Source organism: Rasamsonia byssochlamydoides (genome assembly GCF_041956645.1).
Source record: "Rasamsonia byssochlamydoides strain NRRL 3658 unplaced genomic scaffold VTN77scaffold_31, whole genome shotgun sequence".
In the NCBI taxonomy this organism is placed as follows: Eukaryota; Fungi; Ascomycota; class Eurotiomycetes; order Eurotiales; family Trichocomaceae; genus Rasamsonia; species Rasamsonia byssochlamydoides.
In genome coordinates, this window is record NW_027192414.1 from 1 (window position 1) to 20,866 (window position 20,866).

Sequence of the window (20,866 nt, forward strand, 5' to 3'; positions counted from 1 at the left end):
GTCATCTCAAAAAAAAAAAAAAAACAAAGAATTGTCATCTCAAAAAAAGAACTGGTGTCTGTCGGATATCATCCTCACGCCGGGATCGGCTCCCTCTCCTCGACCCGACCACGATGTTCTCCGTTGGCTCCGTGAGAGACGCTGGCGCCATCTTCGTCACCCTGCCCCTCGTCATCTACGTGGTACTCCGCATGCTGATCCGCAGGAACCCACGAGTCCCGGTTATTCATCGGCTGGTCCTGGCCGGACAGATCGACTCCATCCTCCCGACCCTTGGAGATGTTGTTGCGACGCCGCTGGGACAAGGTGCGGGAACGGGTCGACAGATTCGAGCGGACGGCGGCCCGGGAGGTCACCCAGTTGGTCAGAGCGTCCTCACAGTCCTGGATGATCGCCTTGCTCGCCTCGTAGCCATCGTACGCCTGGCGCGTCTCGCCCGGAGTGACGGGGGTGTCGTCGATCAGCTCCAGCAGGTGCTTGCCGTAGCCGGCGATGATGGCGACCTTCTCGCAGTGCTCCCGGAGCGCGTCGAACTGGTAGGTGAAGGCCGCCTTCAGTTTCTCACGGGTGATGTTGGAAAGCTGGGCTTCGGCGACCAAGGATTCGGCCTCAGCACGGACCAGCTCCTGCTCGAGAACGACGATGCGAGGCGAGTTGGGGTCCTTGTACTTGAGCTTCGCAATCTCGTCGGTGATCTTTTGCTTGCCTAGCGAGCAATACCAGTCAATTCGGAGACACATCTGGAAAGGCAGTCATCAAACTTACGGTCTCGGCTAGGCTGCACCGAGGCCTCGATGTTGCGGATGCTCTTGATAGTCAGACGGTACTGGTCGTAGCGGTCGACAAATTGGTCCTCGAGCTCGCCAATCTCGTATATCAGCACGCCCAGCTTATCCGTGACATCCGAAACGTCGTCATCGCAGGCTTCGCCCCAGAGGGAGAGTTGTTGCTGGACGGGCATTGCATGAGCTCGAGGAATCAATCGGGACGACAGCCAGACTAATCAATTAACATACCGCAACCTCCATTCTCTCCCTGCCTACCAGTTCCATGCTCCGCATGACGTTCTTTTCCATCTTGACGAGCTGCGAGAGCTTCTTGGCGAGCTCAGGACCGAAGGCCCCGGCGGTGTTTTTGCGAAAGGCATGGCCTAGGCGTGCCATTTCTCGTCAGTAAAGGGATCTTGACTTGGTCACCTGGTAGGAGATGACTGATCTCGACAATGTCAAGTGCTGGTCTGATCACTGCTCAGACTCACCAAAGTTGCTCTTCCCGAACAGCCGGCCGGTTTTGGTGCTCGACGGCGGAGGCGGGGGATTCTCAATCTGCGAGGCAGTGGGTGCGCGCGACTGGCGCATAGAGTAGGTGCGATGCATGGTGCGGGACTGGACTGGTGGGATTGCAAGTGCTCAGGGACCTCAGATCGGAAGAGAGTCAATTAATTTAAGGAGGGTCCGGGAACCCGACTGAGCACGTCGCACGGGGCGGGAGAGGGAGAGGGGCCTGTATCGACTGTACTGCGCAGGAGTGACGTGAAGGTGATCGCGGGCGGGGTCGGTGACGAAAAGGAGGAGAGGAGCTGAAGGAGAGGACGGGCAGTAGCCAGCTGGGCTCCAAGACAGCTCGTGATGGCCAGTGTCGATAAAGCAGCTGAGAGAGAGAGGGAGACTGCTTCCTCAGGCTCTTGTCAGAGGGAAGAGGACTGCTGCGAGGCTGGTGGACGATTAAAGATCTGAGCTGATCGGGCTGCATCGACCGAGTGGGTGACGTCGTCGCGAGCGGGAATGGGGATGCCCAATGCGGCGCGCCTGGCGAGCTGCTATCGATCGTTCGAGAGATCCGCCACACAACACCCCAGCACACGCTAATTCGTGGCTACGAGGCACTACACATTACTCCGAGACATCTACGATTATTGTGATTGTGAATTGTCTGACATAGATCAAGATCCAGCCCTCAATGGGTTCTCCTCCCTCCCTCGAGGTTGATTCAAACCTTCCCCTCCCAGTCAGCAGTCCATGCTTCCCTCCTCTTCCGGCGTGACAAAGTGCACGACGTCATCACTGGCCAACCGACATCAACGTCATGCAGTCAGTCATTGAGTTCTTGCGTTCAGTCACTTGACAATTCCGAAATACAGTTGACGCTAGCGAAAGCAGCCAACTTCCAAGGTTGGATGCCAAGCCATGCTAAACCTGTCCGGATAAGGCTAAGCCACCGGGGTCGATGACTTCAATCTCGACAAGGGTTTGCGTCGATCCGGAAGGAAGGCGATCGACACGAAAAATCACCAAGATGCAACGCTCTCTCGATTAGGGTTCGCTGTCTTCCCGATTAGTTTCGAGTCCGGGGTTTGGCAGCATAATTTCTCGATTGGGGTGGAGAGAGACAGCAGACAGTCGGTAAAGTTCAGGCAGGTAAGGTAGGGGAAAGGTAGCCAAGCACAATGATTGGTCACAAGACCAGTTACCCAACAGACGGTGTAATTGTGGGCTGGATTCTTATCCAAAAAAAAAAAAAATAAGAAAAAAATAAATAATAAATCATAAATAAAATAAAAAAAATATCTAGAATCTATCATGGTCACAACCTGTGAGAATCGATTAGGATTAGGTAGCGATAACGGATACAAGAGCGCACGTGCTTCTAGGCAGGTAGGTACGATTCAACGTATCTACCTAGGAAGGAAGGTACGTCAGGTACCTAGTATGCAACATCGAGTAAGCACCTACCTAGGAAGGTAGTATTGGAACTATATACAGTTGATCACAGGATAGTTATACAAGACTTCTATCCAAATTCAAAATCAACGCCATGCCAGCCCTCTCGTAACGCCATTCCATGGATAATTTACCCATCGCTCATAGCATCGTTACTATCCTCCACTTTTGGTTATTCTATAAAGGGTACGCGTCCAACTCAATGGCCCTTCCGAGTCGCCCGTTTCCTCCGTTTCTTGCTCGACCCGGAATCCTGCTGATCATCCTCGTCTGCAGCTTCAGGTTCTGACGCGGCTTGCGACGCTCGCTTTCGCGTCTCAGCCTCCGCCCGCAACCTACTGAACGCCTTTTCCATCCGGCTTGACCCCTCGGAGCGCACACGCGGTGCGAACGCTCCTGCTCCCTGCCCACCGCTGACGAAGCGCGTGATGTTGGACTGCGTCCCTTCCTGCTCCCGCCGGTTCATGTCGCGGATGATAGGGACCAGAACCTCGTCCGTCCGCTCCTGACTCCAGCCGACAGTCGACATCAGAAAGCTCCGCAGGCCGTTCAGATCAGGGACGCCCCACTGGAACGGTGAAGGGTCCGAGTCCACTTCCGGTTCCAGGTAGGCCTTATCGATCCGGGGATCCGGAAAGGACGGCGGTAGGAACAGTTTCGACGCGTTCTTCTTGAACTTCTTGCGGAAGCCCGCGTGGGGGTCGTTGGGGATGTCAACCCCCATTTGTACCTGCGTCCACCAGTCGCGGAACTCTTCGAGGCTGCTGAACTCAGTGATGATCTCCAGTGCAGTGACAGGACCAACGCCCGGGATGCCATCAGTGTAATCGCTTCCGAGAAGATGGGCGAAGCTGATGAGCTTCTTCCGATCGAGCGCGTATTCCTTCTCCAGATCATTTGCGAGATAGCACTCGACATATTTGCTCTGATTGAACATGTTCTTATACACGCGCGTACCGCCAAACAGGAAGATATCACTGTCATCGGTGACAATCCCGTCGACGAGGCCCAGTGAGACAAGCTCCGCGCATTGTGCCTCCGCCTCCATGGGTGCAGTGATGTATGGCAGCCCAAAGAGTCGCAGCAGCTGCTGGCATTCAGTGATCATTATCTGAGAGACTTCATCCGCGTCCCGACGATCCCGCTTTTGCTGCGACCGCAGTTGCTTGAGTTCCTGCTCATAGTCAAATGCGTTCTCAGCCGGAGTTTTGTTGTTGAGTGCCGAGGCGAAGCGAGCATGCTCTTCCGCCTCTGCAGCTAGCTGCTGCATCAGCTCTTCATCTTCTGGGTCAGAGTATTCAGCTTCATCATCCACAAACATATCCTCTTGATCCACAGCTGGTGGCACCGCAGATTCAGACTGTGGTGGTATATTGTTTTCGGCGTTAGTGGCAGGCTCCGTTGCCACAGAGATCTGCACATCTTCAAACTCTGGAGATGGAGACTTCTCTTCCTGAACAGCCGAATCTCCACGTACAGCATCCTCTTCCACTGCAGTTTTAGACACAGTGCCGCCACCTTCATCGTCTGTGGCTTCCCATTCGTAGACCTGTTCGTCTTCGGGTACGTCCTTCGTAGTAGACACGGGAATTTCAGTACGGTCCTCCGGTTTCTCATCCGACACGGAGTGAACAGGAGGATCCATTCGAATATCACCAGCGATCTCGCCCATGCGGGATGGCGGCTGTTTCGAGGGCTGCTTCTCTGGCTTGGCTTCGGCACCCTCATCAGCCTCAAGGTCGATGACCTCTTTCGAATCTGGAATCTTATCGACATCGATGACATCCGGAGATCTGTGCTCTCTTAAGCAGGTGTGGTGTGGAGTCATCACCGCGTCTCGATATTTCTCCACAGATTCCTCACCCACGTCATCGTTGATGAATTCTTTCTCCAATCCTTCCTCTCCAGCAAACCATGGAGGCAAGGGTGCAGCCTTCTTCTTCTCCCTCTTTTCCTCTTGTTTCGTGTCGGATTCTCTTTCAAACCCGCCCGCGTCCTCATCTAGATCGGCCTCTTGGGGCTTTTCACCCTTTGGTCTGGTTGTTTTAAGAGGTTCGAACGGCAGCGGCCCACTGAATGCATGTTCTGCTCCAATATTGGGAGCCATGGACTTGGGCTTTGGTCCCCTAAATGGTCTCTTTGATTTTGCCAAGGCTGCTGCGAAATCCATGTCATCGCCATCGCTGTCAGGGGCTGGAATCGCCTCCTGCGGTTTCGGTTGCAGCTGAGAAGAAACATCTTTAGAAGGTAACGCATCCTCCAATACGTCCTCATCCTTGGCAGATTCTAGCGACATTTCGATGGCTCTACGAAGATCCTCGTCTTCGCTGTCCCAATCCCCCTCAAACAGACCATCGACCTCCTGTTCTCTGGAAATAGGCTGCGTTGACCCAGGAGCGCCAGTGGCGCCAGTTGCGCCTTGGACGAAAAGAGAATCATCATGATCTTGATAATTGCGGCTACTTTTCTCTGCAGCTTCACGTCGTGCTTCGTACACTGCCTTTCTCTTTTCAGCGATCTCTTGCATCTGGCGCTGGATGGACTCGTCAAAGACTCCTTTTTGCAAGATGGGCAGCTTGGGAAGTCTGTTCAGCCCTTCAATAGGGACGTCTTCAAACGCATCTTCGTCGTCCTCTTCATCTTTATTTTCCGGAAAGATCTCTTGCTGACCGTACTGGTCGACGTCTATGGGCTTGTCTCTCGCACCAGCGTTCTTGTTCCCTACCACACCAAGGGCCCAGCCACCCTCGACATCAGGGTTCTTCACAAGCACGTATTCTTTGCCTCGCTCTCCAGCGATTCTTTGTCCAGACTTGAAGCCATGCATCGCGTCTGGCCCGTTCATACCATTAATGTTCATTAATCGTTGCGTCAGGTCATTGCGCTCTTTGACCCGTTCTATTTGGAATTTGGAAAATGCCATACGGTCGGGAAACATAGAGTCTAGCTGTTCCTTCGAATAGCCCATTCGTAGGCGACTGCGCAGTCTCGCAGCGTTCAGTATGTTGTATCGATCAGTCGCAGGAAGACTTTGGAAGAACGGGCTGTCGAAGTCAATCTTCGAGAAATCATAGAGATTGATCTCCTCCCCGGAATGAAACTGTCGTGCATATTCCTCAAGCTCTTCCTGGGACATGATCCGCGGGTCATCTGGGGCACCCATCTGCTCCAGCGAAACGTCGAGGTCTGGAAGATGATACGTATCTTTCTTGCGGAACTTGCGGTTCTGCCGCTTTTCCTTCTCGGTCATGAAAATCTCTTCCACATACCCCGCATTATCTGGAACTTCCTCCTCTTCTTGTTGAGGTCGCCGTGGGGCTTTCCGCTTGGCTTCTTCTTCCTCTGCCAGCCGCTGCATCTGAACGGCGAGCAATTTGCCCGCAGTCCTGACAGAATCCTCCCTTCGGCCTTCTCGCCGTTTCTTTCTCGCGGCAATGGTCTGCCGTTTCAATGCCGGCGCTCCGCCATCGAAGACAAATACTGGTTTGATGCCGAAGTAGAGCAGCTTGCAGATGCGGCGGAAGAAGCCCACGAGGTGGGCGTTGCGAAGGGCGTTGCCTTCTTTGTCACGGACGGCTTTTAGGAATTGGTAGATCCATATCGACGCGTCGACGGCGAGCCGTTTTCGATTGAGAGTCTCGAGTTTGACGGGTCGCGCGCAGGGCTGGACAACGGTCCAGAGTCCGGTGACACCCATCGTGGGGGCTGTTCACAATAGCGGACAAGACCGTCAAGAAATAAGTAGATCATCCCATTCCTGTATAGATGGTTAATACGACAGAACCAGATTCAACCTGGCACTATATCAGGTCAGTATGGAGGCAGAGAACGATAAGGCGTGGCGATCGCCACTCGCGAACACGAGTCACGTAGTCACGTGACTCAATCTATCCAGATCGGGAAAGCAACCTTAAATTGGCCCCGCGGGGACATCGCACGCTTTTTTAATTGGTGATTATGTAATCATATACGGTTCAGTCAACTTTTTTGCGCTTCGAAGTGCATAAAATTCAGAGAGCGCAGAGAAGGCGTGTGTTGTTTTCCGTGGCTAATTTTGCTTAAATGAAGAATTTAGAGACCACAATTGTGGACTTTAAATGTAGTGTTCGCGAATTTCAATGTCTCTCTCCCTCGAGGTCTGTCAGATGATTCATGTGATCTAGAAATTCTGTGCGGTACTGACTGCTGCTAGCATGTTGATGCCTGTCTGCCCATCACTGGCTTAAAGGAGCTGAAATGCGGAGCTAACACGTTTCTTCTCCAAGGGCAGGGCCCATTTGCTGCTCTCATTGACGTCAACAGTGGGAGATTGCTCGCAAAGCTACGGGCATTCCAGAGGAACAATGTTCATGGATTTATAGTTAACGAGCGGAAGTCACCAGATGATGACACATATGCAGCCCTAATCTTAGTCTGGGGAGGACAGTCTCTCCGGATTATCAACCTCGTCGGCCAGAAGGGCGTTCAGAGTGGGCTTGCGCAAGCATCTCTGTCTGCTGCGACCGCGGAATATGCCGCGCCAGACTGGATCTTGGATGCTTGTCCTTCGCACGACGAGGACAAAGAGATCTTCGCTTACTTGGTCACGGCTCATAATGCTGTTTTGAGCCTGGAGGTGACTGAGAAGGCTTCGCCCAACTATCCGAATACCATCCGTTTGAGACAGCTGGCAGCCGGCGTAAAGTCCATTCTTTACTCTGTTGATGTCCTTGCCCTTTCTCCGACCCATGTCTTGATCGCAGCTGGTACCGTCTTTGGTGAGATCATCGTGTGGTCCTGCTTTCCGAAGAGCCATGAGGATAGCACCCTGAATGCTATTACTTCGATCCATCATTTTTTTACCGGTCATGAAGGATCTATCTTCGGAGTGAACATTTCCCCTGAAATTCCGTCCCTAAGGGAAGGCGAACCAAGACGACTGCTTGCAAGCTGTAGCGACGATAGGACAATCCGAGTATGGGATATTTCCGCCTGCTGTCACACTTCCCCTGCGGACCCTTCTGCCTATTCCACAGACGGGTTTGAGCTTCGAAGTACTGGATTCGGTACGACTGCCGCGGATGCCCCGACCCTCGGATCAGAAACGTACCTGACCAAGGAGTGGGGTCATACTGCCCGAATCTGGGGCGTCCACTTCTTAGCCCCGGTGGCAGGACAATTGAAGCAGGTGAATCTCGTCTCAAGGGGGGAGGATGCTACCTGTCAATTGTGGAGGCTGGACTGGGATGTGGCGGGGTCGGAGGCGACAGGATTCCGGCTACATAATGTTTCGACTCTTCACTCTCATGTTGGAAAGCACATCTGGTCCCTTGCCATATCAGAGGGTGGAGCCGCATCGACTGTGATATATACCGGTGGTGCTGATGGCGCAATAAGGGCTTTTCAACTGACCTATGTCAGTCAGGATGGAGTCGACGCTGCGTCACAACCTGTCCAGGACCAGACGAAGCAGACGACTGACGGCTCTCTTCAGTGTGGTTACAGCACGAGAATTTTAATGAAAGCTGCAAACTCGAAGATCCAGATTGAACGCACGCTGAAAGCGTTTGCCTTTGTCGCGCAAGACTGCTTTATCGCAAGCTCAGTATCCGGGACGGTGCAGCTGGGGTGGATCGACGCCCGTTCTCATGACCAGAACGAAAATAAGCCATACATCTGCTGGGAAACGTTACTGGTTGCCGATGATCTCCGGGCAGCTTCTTATATATCCAGCCTGCCGAGTAAAGGACTGGCAATAATTGGTAGTGGCAATGGCCTCATACGGCTGTATAGCCACCAGACAAGGAGCCTTGTCGAACTGGCCAAGGTCGACGCAAGGCCACTTGGACTCTTCATGTTTGAAGGAGTGGATGACTGCAGCGAGCCCACTTCGTTGAATACCTTTGGATTCGTCGCTACATACCCTACCTCAGAATTGGCCGATCTCTTTATCGTCAAAGATGCTGCAGGTTCGGCCGCACATGTGGAGAAGAATATCAAGCTTGTTCTACCGCGTACGTTTCAAGTATCGTGCGTGTCATCTGTGTTTGGTGGCCAGTACTTGGTGATGGGATCAAAAGTTGGCGCGCTTGCAATATACCAAGTTGGTTTTGGCGATGAAGCTCTACATCCGCTCTCATGCATACGTCGTGTCCATGGAGAGGGTGTGGTTACTTTCATGCGTCGACTCGAATGGCCTAGTCAGGCTGAAAGACCAGCGACGGAATACGTGTTGACCTGTGGCCGAGATGGTAACTACTGTGTCCACCTCTTGGAACGCACCGATGGTTCCGACACCGCAGTGCAGCTCCGAACCGTTCACCGCTGCTCTTCGTCGTTCAGCCAGAACATTGAGGGAGCGTACTTTGATGCGCTCACCCAGGATCTCATGTTATACGGTTTCCGGAGCAAAGACTTTGTGCTCTGGAACGAATCCACCCAGACCGAGTTGGTGTCGTTTGAATGCGGCGGAGTTCACCGAAACTGGACATATCACCCCTATGCAGACGTGTCCGGAACAGGAGTCTGCCTCTGGAACCAGGCAGCTTCCTTCAATGTTATTGTCATGCGGTCTGTCTCTCATCGCCCGATTCGAGTGGGTGGTCACGGACGAGAAGTCAAAGATATGGCGATCGCCAATGTCGTTCACGACAGCGTAGGGTCAGGGCCCCTCATTGCTACCGGAGCAGAAGATACCACGGTGCGCATTTTCACACCTACAATGGCAAGAAAGGACGCGCCGTGGGGATCCCTTCGGTGCTTGCGCGTTCTCGACAAGCATCGAACGGGCCTGCAGCAGGTGACATGGTCGCGAGACGGCAGGTTCCTGTTCACCAGCGGCGGCTTCGAAGAATTCTTCGTCTGGAGGATCCGCTCCATCCCGGTATTTGGCACCGCGGCCGTGCATGAGGCTTCCAGTCCGAAAGACGACCCCAAGTCGGAGCTGCGGGTGACGAGTTTTGATGTGTTGGGGGTCGAGTCGCCTGGTGGAGACGACTGCTTTTTGTTCTGTCTTGCGTACTCCAATTCGACGGTGAAGGTATGTTGCAGCAAATTAGCATTGTACATGAAGTGCTGATTCGTTTAGGTGTTTTTGTACTGCTCGTCAGCTAGTTCCAACACTTTTGTACTTCTGGGAAAGGGGACGTATACGACCAACTGTCCGACGCAAGCTCGATTCCTGGTGTTCGATTCCTCAATCTACCTCATAACCGGTGCCACCGACGGGCACCTCGCGATATGGTGTTTAGACGGTGTTCTCGATGGCATCTTGACGCGTCCCGGGAACGGGGACAGCAACATGACCATCAAACCCACATTCAACGCTGAGACCGTAACCGCAGAGACAGTATCATGGCAGACTCGCCATCCGATCCATTCCAGCAGCATCAAATCGCTAGAGATGATAAAGATCGCCGAGAACTGCGCGCTGTTCGTGGGTGGTGGCGACGACAACGCGCTGTCTATCTCGCTATTCCGATGGGATTCAACTGATAATGGAGGGGGCGCAGCTGCATCTTCACCTTCACCCTCAATCCGTACCATCTCGATCCCCGACGCCCACGCTTCCGCCATAACGACCATAAAGACGCTACGATACCGACCCAATACACAAGACAGTACAACCTCGGAAATCCTCCTCGCCTCATCCGGGAACGACCACCGGGTCAAAATCTGGTCGATCAGCATTGACCTAGAGAGGGAAGGTGTCGACGCAATTCGTGTTGTGCAGCGACTGGACAGGTACAGTCCTGTGGCGGATATATCGTCCATGGACATTATGCGTGATCACCAGCATCTTCTATCTGACGATGACGGCGACGACAGTCACAATAAAGTTGTTGATAGGACGATGGATACGAATATGGGACTTCTCGTATGTGGTGTCGGGATGGAGATGTTGGGTGTTAGACTTGATTAGATAGATAGACTTAGACTATAAACATATAAAAACATCTCTGATATGAGACATGAGTTTCGATGACTCGGATGGTCATTGACTTTTTTTTTTGTCACCACAACTGCTTGCAAAGAAGAAGAAAAATAAGGGCCCAACATCGCTTTCACAGAAAAGTGGGAATATACGAAGATCTAAAGAGGAAACAGGTATCCTAGCCCCAGGAGACCCTCGCCGTAGCAGTAGCCTTGAAGGATTGAAGGGAAGGAAGACAAACCCTAACCTCAACACCACTCCGTCCAGTAACTGTACGATTTGCAAAGAAACAAAGGCCCCTATCAATGGGAGGAGGTCTACCATCTAGGAAATTTATCTAACAGGAACAAAAAACAGCATGATCTATGCAACCGTTCAGTCAAATGTCTTCCTTCATATTAGAACGTTTTTTTTTCTTGACTCCACACCTTCTCATCTTCCCCCTCTTCACCAGCCTTCGCTCTAGCAAGAAGAACAATCCCACCGATCAACCCCGCATAGCTCGCGTACCACACATACAACAAACAAACAGGCCACAGTGGCAATGGATCGAGCCAGAAGACAATCACCCCCAAAGCAAGAATGGCCCCCGCAAGACCAGAGCATAAGACTCGGTACATGTAGTTGGTGGAGATGTTGTGTAGACCAGACATCAAGAAGCCCATGCCAGATAGCCAGATGATCAGGATCAATACGCCGGCTAGGAATAGGGTTGACTCTGACGATTCTGGATCGGGGGAATGCGTGATGAAATGCTTCTCATTTCGCGTTGAGGATGGAGGACAGTCGGGGACAGATATTTGACAGAGTGTCTTGGAGCTCCTGGACCAGAACTGACAGCTTCGTAATTGTTGCCTGCAGGCTATGCAGACTGTTCGCGTCAAAAGAGCTGTGCTCGGTGGACAGTGATGGTGATGGTAATATATCATTTACTAGCAACAATAGCTAGGTCTGTCAAGTAAGATAAGTTTCTCTTTTTTTTTTCTCTTTTCTTTTTTTCTTTCTTTCTTTTCTTTTTTTTTTACTTATTAAGCTTATCTCTCTCAGTAAAGTTAACAGTAAAACAGCTCAGAACATGTAAATAAATTATCTAGATTAATTAGCACAGTAATAAATAAGAGATTATTATTGTCCTGTACCTACCTATCCATACTCCATTTATTCATTCGTCATATACAATTCTACAGATACAGGTTAGGAAGGAAGAAGATTAGGTACAGTACACAAATAATAAGATTAACTTACAGTATTACTCGAGTAAGTAAGTGCTATCTAAGAAAGAAGCAGTCAATCTTCGCCTTAATATCCTAAATATAATATAGCAAGCAATATTGTTAATGTCGATGATTTGATTATCTCTAGGGACGCTTTGCAAGGAAATGTTTCGAAAGTTGCTGATAGGCACCTATATATTGACAGTTGTATAGAATAATATACTAGATTAGGTATATAAGAGTTGTATATAGATAGGAATATAGTCCTATACGTTGTATATTTTTTTATAGGGAACTTTATTTTATGGTTAGGCTGATTATTAAGAGATCTGAGTCAACAAAAAAGAATAAAGAGAGAGAGAGAATATCTCATTTCCTGACAAGTCTTCCTCTCTCTCCGATTTTGGGTCTACCAGGTAGGTGGCACAGCACACATAGATAGACATATTTTCATTTTCTTTTTTCTATCAAGAAGAACAAGATGGGAGCATTGTATCATTACCTATATCTGTTTCTTGTGCATGTATTGTACGTACTTTCGCTGCAGAGATAATAATAGTTAACTTATGACATACTTTCCTCGATGGTTACGATGTAACCTTCATTACTAACTTAGTTATTAGTGCTCTTAGCGCTAAAATGATGCTAGGTAGGTAAATCAGAATTAAATGAATGTGTAACCTGTCTAAATCATCTCATATAATCTATATACATACGTAATAAGTATACTGCATACAGTATATCTTACCCCACACTCCGCAACCCCACATTCATTCGGAATTCTCTCCGCAAATCAATATAAGTATCTGCATTACTAAATCTGGGTCCCCTGCCTTGCCAAGGCTCTTCCCCTGCTTCTTCGGACTTCCTCCCCGGGTTTGTTTCCTTTTGTCGTATGCATTCTTTACACCAGGGGTACCTACCTAGTTGACTAAGGATGGAGAGACTGGTGTATGCGGTCTTGGTAGTTCCTGCACTACCATGACCAAGTACTGGATTAATTGATTCATTACGATTGGATTGTTACCATCGGAAATTACTCAGTGATGTACTCCTCCCCGATGAAGAATTGCTTAGTACTCCGTACAGGATGTCTGGCTGCAGAATGTGGGGCCGGCAGGGTACATACATAAACCATGCAGTATTAGATCACATTTACCCCTGTACTGCAGTTCATTTTCAACTGTAGAAAGGTATTTTTCTTAAATCATCTGATATGGCCCTGGTCCAGCTGGAACCGTCCCTACTAGAAACGCTCCGCGACCGAGTCGTCGTCCTGACCGGCGGGGCCATTGGCATTGGGCGGTCGGCCGTGGAGCAATTTCACGGTGAGAATAAACAATTACCAACAGAATATATAAAATATTAATGTGAATGATACAGCTGCCGGCGCAAAGGTTGTCTTCGGCGACATCCAAGACGAACCCGGCCAGGATCTCGAATCCCAACTGGGACGCGCCCGTGTCCGTTACGTGCACTGCGACACCACCTCGTATGCCGACCAACTGCATCTGTTCGACACGGCTGAAAAAGAATTCGGCCGTGTCGACGTCGTCGTGTCCAATGCCGCCATCGCCATCCACAAGGACGTCTTCGTGCCCGAGGCCGACGTCACCGTCGAGCCGTCGATGAAGGAGATCGACGTCAACCTCAAGGGTGCGCTGTTCACGGCCCGCATCGGCATGCACTACCTGCGCAAGGACAAGACGCCTGAGGGACCCGGCGGCGACCTCGTCCTGGTCAGCAGCATCGCTGGCTTCAAGGAGAGCGGCGGCCTGGTCACCTACACGGCCAGCAAGCACGGTGTGCTGGGAATCCTGCGCGGGCTGCGCGTGACAGCGCTGCCGGAGAACATCCGCATCAACGCGATATGTCCGTGGATGACCAGTATGCCTCCGTCTGTATACATATTGATGCATCGAGTTAATAAGATATAGAAACGAGAATGGTCCGCGGCATCGAAAAAGGCTGGTACGAGAACAACCTCCCCACCAACGAGCCTGCCGACGTCGCCCGTGCCATCGTCATCTGCGCCACCGCCAACCGCAGCCCGGACAAGACGACCATCCACCCGGGGGCCAGGCTGCCTTTTGCAGGGAAGATCCTCTGGGTCGGCGGCGGCAAGGCGTACGAGATCGAGGATCGCCTGCAGGAGCTGGAGCCGGAGTGGTTGGGTAAGGAGAACAGTGCCGTGCTGGCAAGAGGACAGGCGTTTCTGGCGTCCGAGGGGACGAGCTGGGATGTTGAGAAGTTGAAGAATGGGAACGGTAACTAAACCGGAAACTTAGAAAAAAAATTCCTTGTCTGAGAAATTATTCTTTGACTGTAGTGTAGTTCATTAAATTCAATGCCAGTGCGCCACATCATCTTACATGCTTATAGAAATTGATACACGGGGATATATGTGCCTGATGCTTGGCACCTTAAGAATTTATTTTAACACCCAGAGAAGATAAAAAGAGAAAAAAAAAAACAAATAAAAGGGGAATGACAGTAATGTCAACTATAAAACTAATTATATTAGGCTTTTTTTTAAAAAAAAAAATCAGAGGCATATCAAATCAAATCAAATAAAGATCTACTACTAGTAGAAGTAGCAAAGAACAAAAATTAATTTTATATATCAATTACAAATGAGGATTAACCACACCATTATATTATACTGTATACCTACGTATGTACTAGCCATAAGATGACCTGATGGATGCAGGACTATGCCTGAATGGAGAAACTAACCTAAAAGTGTAATTCAGGTCCTCGTTTATTGCGAACAAAACTGAGAAGAAGTAGACATTCAGAGGTCTGCTGGCATGACATGACAGCATAAGGTGAATGCTTTAATGGCTGATTGGTTTGTTGTCTAAGGGGTAGTAATTATTCTTCCTATTCTTTTTTTCCCTCTTTTTCGTGCTGTGTTTTTTTTTCCCCTCCCTCTTCTTTTCTACCCGAGAAATGGGTCACTGATGTATATATATAATAATCCCCTCTTCTACCATTTATAGTAGAACGATCAGGGAAACATTAAGAAATAAAAGGGGAAAAAAGTAATTCTCCTAGTCCATACCAAATCCATATATCTAGCAACTAGCATCCATTTGTTAGATATTATCATAGCTCAATTGATCGACATATATTCAAAATATCTCACTCTGCTTTTTGAGTAAATAAACAATGTAGTTACCTAGGTAGTCAACTATGTTCAACGAATGAAGATGTGTATGTACAGCACAGTGCAGTACACTGCAATGGATAATGATGGACAGGGAGGACAGAATATAGACAGGAGAAGAAAGAGAAAGTGACTCATGACATTCTCTGAGTAAAACTTGTCCATCCTGAAGTTCATATCATATCATATCAATCCTACCAACCATATATACCCCTATCTGCTCCTGTGACAATGTGATTGATCCTTCGATCGATGATCACAGTTGGCTAGTCATTCGAGATACGGCTGCAGCACCGGCAGGACCTGCTCATAGGCAATGCCACTGGGCGGCTCCATGGAGAAGATGTAGTCTCCCCACCAGGGTCCTGCCGCCCACCAGATGGCGCCCGTCCAGACGTCCGTGTTCTGGGCGAGATAGTCGAGCATGCCCGTGATGGCGGTCTCGCAGACGCTGTTCGCGCCGCCCGCGTACTCGCCCAGGATGGCCTTCTTGCCGTTCTGCTTCAGCCAGGCGGTCGCCGACTCGACGCGCTGCTGGCCGATGGTGCTGTTGACGCAGGTCGACGACGTGCCAGACCCGTCCGAGTCCAGGTACTGGTGCATCTCGTAGATGAGCTTATTCTCCGGGTCCGTCAGGTTCGACATCGCGTCGTTGACCTGCGTCCAGGTCCAGGCGCCGGTCCAGGAGTTGCCCTCGGCGAAGATGTACTGCGAGGTGGCGCCCGCGGCGCGGATGCCGTCGATGGCGGCCTGGTTGAGCTGGACGACGAGGCTTTCGTCCATGTCGTGGTATTCATTGTCTGTAGCAGTCAGATTATGTAGTAGCCAGGTAGGTGTCTATGGGTATACTCACTAGTGTCAAAAATAACCCCCGGATTGTCGGCAAAGTTGGACGCGATAGTAGTCCAGAAGGTCTGGAAGTCGCTCGGCGAGGAGATAATGTTGCCGTAGCTGTGTGATGTTAACAACTGTTGATAAATTAAGAAAGTGACTTGCGTACTATCGTCCGAAATTGTGCGGATCCACCACTGCCGACGCGCCGTGGCTGGTGATGTAGTTGATGACCTGAATCAATCAATCAGTGTCACATTCATGGAAGAAATGTCGTAAATGCATGACAGATGTCATACCTGACTGTACCCCTGGAAATACGCTTCATCCACCGGCCCCGTCAGCTCGTTTGGTACCATCCGCTCCATCAGGAACGGCACCCGGAAGATGTTCATCCCCTGGTCGATCAGGATCTGGATGGCCGACGTGTTTGGGAAGGTGTAGTCGGTTCCCTGCACATATCAGTGGATTCGTACATAGGCCTGTGTATACACGTAAGTAGGGTTGTTACCTCCACGCCAGGGATATTCCCACTGCCGAACTCGGCGCCGGATTCGTTGGATCCGAACCCTGTAACAGTCAGTTCTATATTCACGCGATGAATTATAGTATAGATATGTATTACTGACATTGAAACACGGACCCCCGCTTTTTCCCCTTGGCCGGTGCTGCGAGGGCGCACCCAGCGGCCGTCAGACCACACACCACGACTGTGTTAAGCTTCATTTTATGGCGACGTCTGGAGAAGAAAATAATTCAGAGCTGGCAGGGAAGACCTCTTCGTGAGTCGAGTCCAGTGCAGGAAACAAACAGGCAGGAAGTCTGGCGGACATGGTCAGGGCAGGGTATTTATCTTCGTCCAGCTTCGACAGCTGTACAGTACGGAGCACGGAGAATATTATTGCTAAATCGATCGACCGGAAAAGTCAGGTACCAATGGCTAATTAATTAAATTAAACTTGAAACGCAGGAGCGGCACTCCGCGGGGAAGCCAGGGGTGTTTAATTTTAGGATTAATTTTAGGTCGTCTGACTCTATTCTATCTTCAACCTATGCAATGCAGATCAACCACAGTATTTTCTTCATGTGAGGTAAAATAATTAGTTAATTATTAATTCGATTCATTTTCATTCCTCTCCTTCAGCGAACTTCTTTAGACTAAAATTCTTAGCAACACATATATCAGTCACTACAGGCTAAAATAACTAAACTAGCGGAGTCTCGGCAGATCAGGCACAAATCCCACCCATTGTTTCCATGCATTTAATTGTATTTCCTTACTGCATCTTTGTTCGTATGTTGTGTTACGGATTATTTCTTGCATTTGGATTGGATCAATAAATCATCTAAGAGAGCATCTTCGGAGCGAGACGGGAGCAGCAGGAGAATGCTCCATCTTACCAACAATGGGCCTTAGCTATAGTTTCCCCTCTCTTGCAACTCCAGGCCATATTATTATATCATATTGAAGTAGTGTAAAGTCTGATATGAATTGGATTTAGCGTCAGAGTCTTGTAATCTTAACTCGACCTGTCGACTTCCCAAGCAGATACACCTAATCCTGACACGAGTCTAGTAGAAACAGACTTGAACAGAACAGACTATTTAGAAAAAGATGGGAAGGTGAATAAAATATCTCTCACTCATTCATTCTGAACTGCCTAAGATAGCCTAATTAATTTAAACTATGCATGTAATTAGAACTACTAGCCCCAAAGAAGTAAACCTAAGAACTGTAATCGGACATAAGTTGGTGTTGAGGGAGCTTGTAACCTGGCTACGAAGCCTGCAACTAGGTACACGAGGGGGGGAAAAAAACAAACGAAGGTAATAGAAATCTACCGAAAATGGGAGGTTTTGGCTTGTAAAAAGCCTGTCTTTCTGTTCTTCACCAATGTCTTTTATTTTCCTTGGCAGTGAGGCCGTTGACCTGCCAGCATAAGCTTCTTCAGACTTTGACGATAATAAACTATTATTAGGTAGAGAAAAAATAGACAAGAGAGTTAAGGCAATTAACTTTGGTAGGGAGACTATAAAGTATAGATAATATATTCATTAATCTATTTTATTTCTCTTGGTATCTGAAAGACACAGAAAGAGGAGTTATGATTTTTTTTTTCATGTAAGATACGAAGCAGGAAAAGGAATACCTCTAGGAGGAAAGAGACATGGGAAAAAAAAAGAATAGGAGCAAGAATTCAGTCATTTGAGAGCCACTCCTCCTGCTATCTTAACTATCTGCTATTGCCTCGCTGGCAAAGTCGTATGAAATTCAATCTGATCCCGAACCTGATTATTCCCACTACGAGGTATAATAACATCAAAACATCAGAGGAAACAAAGACGAATTATCGTAGATGTCCCACAAGCAGCACTATCACCTATTCATGTCTCTCTGTCTTTTTTTAATGTAAGATATGCCTGCCTCCAAATACACACAAACAAATACATACATACATACTTGTCGGGAAAAAAGCACTATAGCGTGGCGTGGTAGAGAAAGGAGATTCAAGAATGCCTGCGCCTCTACTGCCAGTCCTCTACATAGGTATGTACATACTCAGGAAACATACTCCTAATCTAATCGCCGTTTCCAAACTTGATTCTCGACTGGCTCAAGGAATCATTCTACTCCATCCATTAACTAACGTCAAGTACAATACATACATATCTAAAACAAAAGTCATTAGACTTTTTTTTTTCTGGTCAGTATGTATGGCCGTCTTGATAATATAGAGTATTTTCATAGATATATCCCAATCAAGGCGCTTTTAATCAGCAAAGGAGGTAATGAAGTCTTCTCAGAGCTAGAAAGGACTTATATATACTCTCTTCAGGAACTAGTGAGGTAAATTCTACCGAGTGTAGGGAAATAGTTATAGAGGAGCATTTTCACCGAGGACGGTTAGGGTACGTCGAAAGGAAATTTCAAAAAAGTCAGTGTAGTCTTTAGTAAGATATGGTTAAGGGAGTCTAATGAAGTCCTATTGGGGATATTTACTCAGCTTAAATTAAAGATTGGATTTTTCTCACCGACACATCCTTTATGCCTCCCCCTGCCGAAAACAACTAAATTTTTTCCCTTTAGATATAAGATTCTTCATACCATTATAGTTCTTCAGCAATGCTCTAGATGCTCTAGAATATCGGTATTATAGGGAACTAACATAAGCTATAGCCATTCGTAGAGTATTTGTGCAGTAAATATTAGACTTTCGCCTCGACTTTGAAGCCAGGTCAGTTAACTAGAGAGCCATATAGACGGACCATACAACATATTTTTAAATTATTTAGAGGTCTCTAGCTAAACATCCGTAACTGCCAGTTTTTAATGAATGGATGGATGGATAAAGGATTTCTCGACCTCATGGTCATCCTGTATCACGTAAATCAGTCTTTATTGATCCGAGCAAGGAGCAATAATAAGAGGACTCGTTTTATCTCCGCATAAGATGGATCTATCATTTGTCGCACCCTTACTCGCTCTTCGGAAAGATTAATGTCTGCTTTGAATTTTGATTTCATTTTGATATCTACCTATCAACCTGGATCAGATCGGATCAGATAAGATAACGTCATCTCTTTTTTTTTTTTAAAAAAAATCAGAAGGGTTAATATGAACCTATATATGGAGAAGTAGGCTGAGTTAATACATATGCCCTGAAAGTGTACGGACTGCTGTGCTCCGTACAGTCCATACATAGCTCCTTTTTTATCCAGCAGTCTCGACTCTCTCCGTCCGAGTCAGTCCAGTCCAGTCCAGTTCCCGACTCCCCGTCGTTAGTTTAGTTTATAGAGTTGTGTACTCCGTACTCCGTATATGTACTAGGTCGGTAACCGGTTACGTAGGTAGGTCGTAGGCTAAATAGGGTTCTGCGCCAAGTAATGTTAAAATTGGCTCTGTTTCACCCGGGAAATCATTTTGCCCTTATTTATTTAACTTTAACGTCTTGGCTGTTTTGCAGACCCAGCCAAGAGGCACCATGGCACCAACTTAGTGATCCGCGTACTCCGTAGAGGAGCTCCAACATTAGGTTAGTTAGTTCGAATGAATCATAATGAACAAGTAATGAATGTCTACTCTGTATGCGGTATGCTGTGCCGCATAACAGCACAGTATTGTATGTACAGTACTGTACATAGATACCTCGGACAGAACAGGTGGTAATTAATTACTCGGATACTCCATACTTACATACTGTATGTATGTACAGTACAGACTAATTACCTACCTAGGTAAACTCTGTGCTTAATTTCAAGATGCTTGTACGGAGTATTAGGCTTCTAATTGCACAACTACAATTATCAAGTCATGGTTGTATATACTGTACTCGGTACTACTTACTGCCTACACTACAGAAAAATCCTTGCCCTGTCTACTTCTATCGGCATCTAAACCTGTGTTTATAAAGTACGGAGTAATTACTATATTATACACAGCAGGTTCTTTACCTAGCGAAAAGAGAAAGAAGAAAAAAAAAAGGAAAAATTCAAAATTCAATCCTGGTTTTTTTGTCCAATAAAAAGGAAGAATGATCGATCTATATTACATACAAGGGAGTAGCCGTACCAGGTACTCCGTACCTACCTCCTCCGTTCCAACGTTACAATGATTACTTTATGGGGGTAAATTTAATAATATATCAATGATGATCAGGGGAGGATCTGATCAGGGAGGATCTATGCGCGTACAGTACTCAGTTTCCAACCTTACTAGGATGATTAATTATTAGTCTATACTCCATTGGAGTTATCGTACATATGTTACAGCGAAGATCTCATCTGCAACGGTATCTTATAATATTCCCGACAATTCTCCCAGATATCATACGACAATTATTATTATACTTATACTGTCGTAGCTAATAATCAACGACCGACCAGAGATATCATATCATTATCAACGAGACGATGATAGATTCTACAGGACATACAGTAGAAGGAGAGAACTTTCTAATCCTACTCCTGTTAATCCTATCTCGTAATGACTTTCACTTCTAAGTCCATCTCCGCGTAGACA

General features: G+C 48.1%; 5 protein-coding genes across 5 annotated transcripts; 2 read left to right on the forward strand and 3 right to left on the reverse strand.

Annotated features, from left to right (window-relative positions):
- Positions 1 to 74: 74 nt before the first annotated feature.
- On the reverse strand, positions 75 to 1,376 carry VTN77DRAFT_4484 (uncharacterized protein; the record flags this gene model as incomplete). The annotated part of the gene is made up of 4 exons (XM_069420548.1): positions 75 to 706; positions 766 to 949; positions 1,017 to 1,150; positions 1,259 to 1,376. The coding sequence occupies 4 exons, from the start codon at positions 1,374 to 1,376 to the stop codon at positions 75 to 77; spliced, it is 1,068 nt and encodes a 355-aa protein (XP_069277657.1).
- Positions 1,377 to 2,919: 1,543 nt separating this feature from the next.
- VTN77DRAFT_4485 (uncharacterized protein) lies at positions 2,920 to 6,417 on the reverse strand (the record flags this gene model as incomplete). The annotated part of the gene is made up of 1 exon (XM_069420549.1): positions 2,920 to 6,417. The coding sequence occupies one exon, from the start codon at positions 6,415 to 6,417 to the stop codon at positions 2,920 to 2,922; it is 3,498 nt and encodes a 1,165-aa protein (XP_069277658.1).
- Positions 6,418 to 6,838: 421 nt separating this feature from the next.
- VTN77DRAFT_4486 (uncharacterized protein) lies at positions 6,839 to 10,620 on the forward strand (the record flags this gene model as incomplete). Its single annotated transcript, XM_069420550.1, has 3 exons — positions 6,839 to 6,856; positions 6,913 to 9,738; positions 9,787 to 10,620. The coding sequence occupies 3 exons, from the start codon at positions 6,839 to 6,841 to the stop codon at positions 10,618 to 10,620; spliced, it is 3,678 nt and encodes a 1,225-aa protein (XP_069277659.1).
- Positions 10,621 to 13,062: 2,442 nt separating this feature from the next.
- On the forward strand, positions 13,063 to 14,121 carry VTN77DRAFT_4487 (uncharacterized protein; the record flags this gene model as incomplete). The annotated part of the gene is made up of 3 exons (XM_069420551.1): positions 13,063 to 13,174; positions 13,230 to 13,733; positions 13,784 to 14,121. The coding sequence occupies 3 exons, from the start codon at positions 13,063 to 13,065 to the stop codon at positions 14,119 to 14,121; spliced, it is 954 nt and encodes a 317-aa protein (XP_069277660.1).
- A 1,164-nt stretch (positions 14,122 to 15,285) lies between these two features.
- Positions 15,286 to 16,572, reverse strand: VTN77DRAFT_4488 (uncharacterized protein; the record flags this gene model as incomplete). The annotated part of the gene is made up of 6 exons (XM_069420552.1): positions 15,286 to 15,815; positions 15,869 to 15,966; positions 16,016 to 16,080; positions 16,146 to 16,298; positions 16,358 to 16,416; positions 16,476 to 16,572. 6 exons carry the CDS (start codon positions 16,570 to 16,572, stop codon positions 15,286 to 15,288), a joined length of 1,002 nt encoding a protein of 333 aa, XP_069277661.1.
- Positions 16,573 to 20,866: the final 4,294 nt, after the last annotated feature.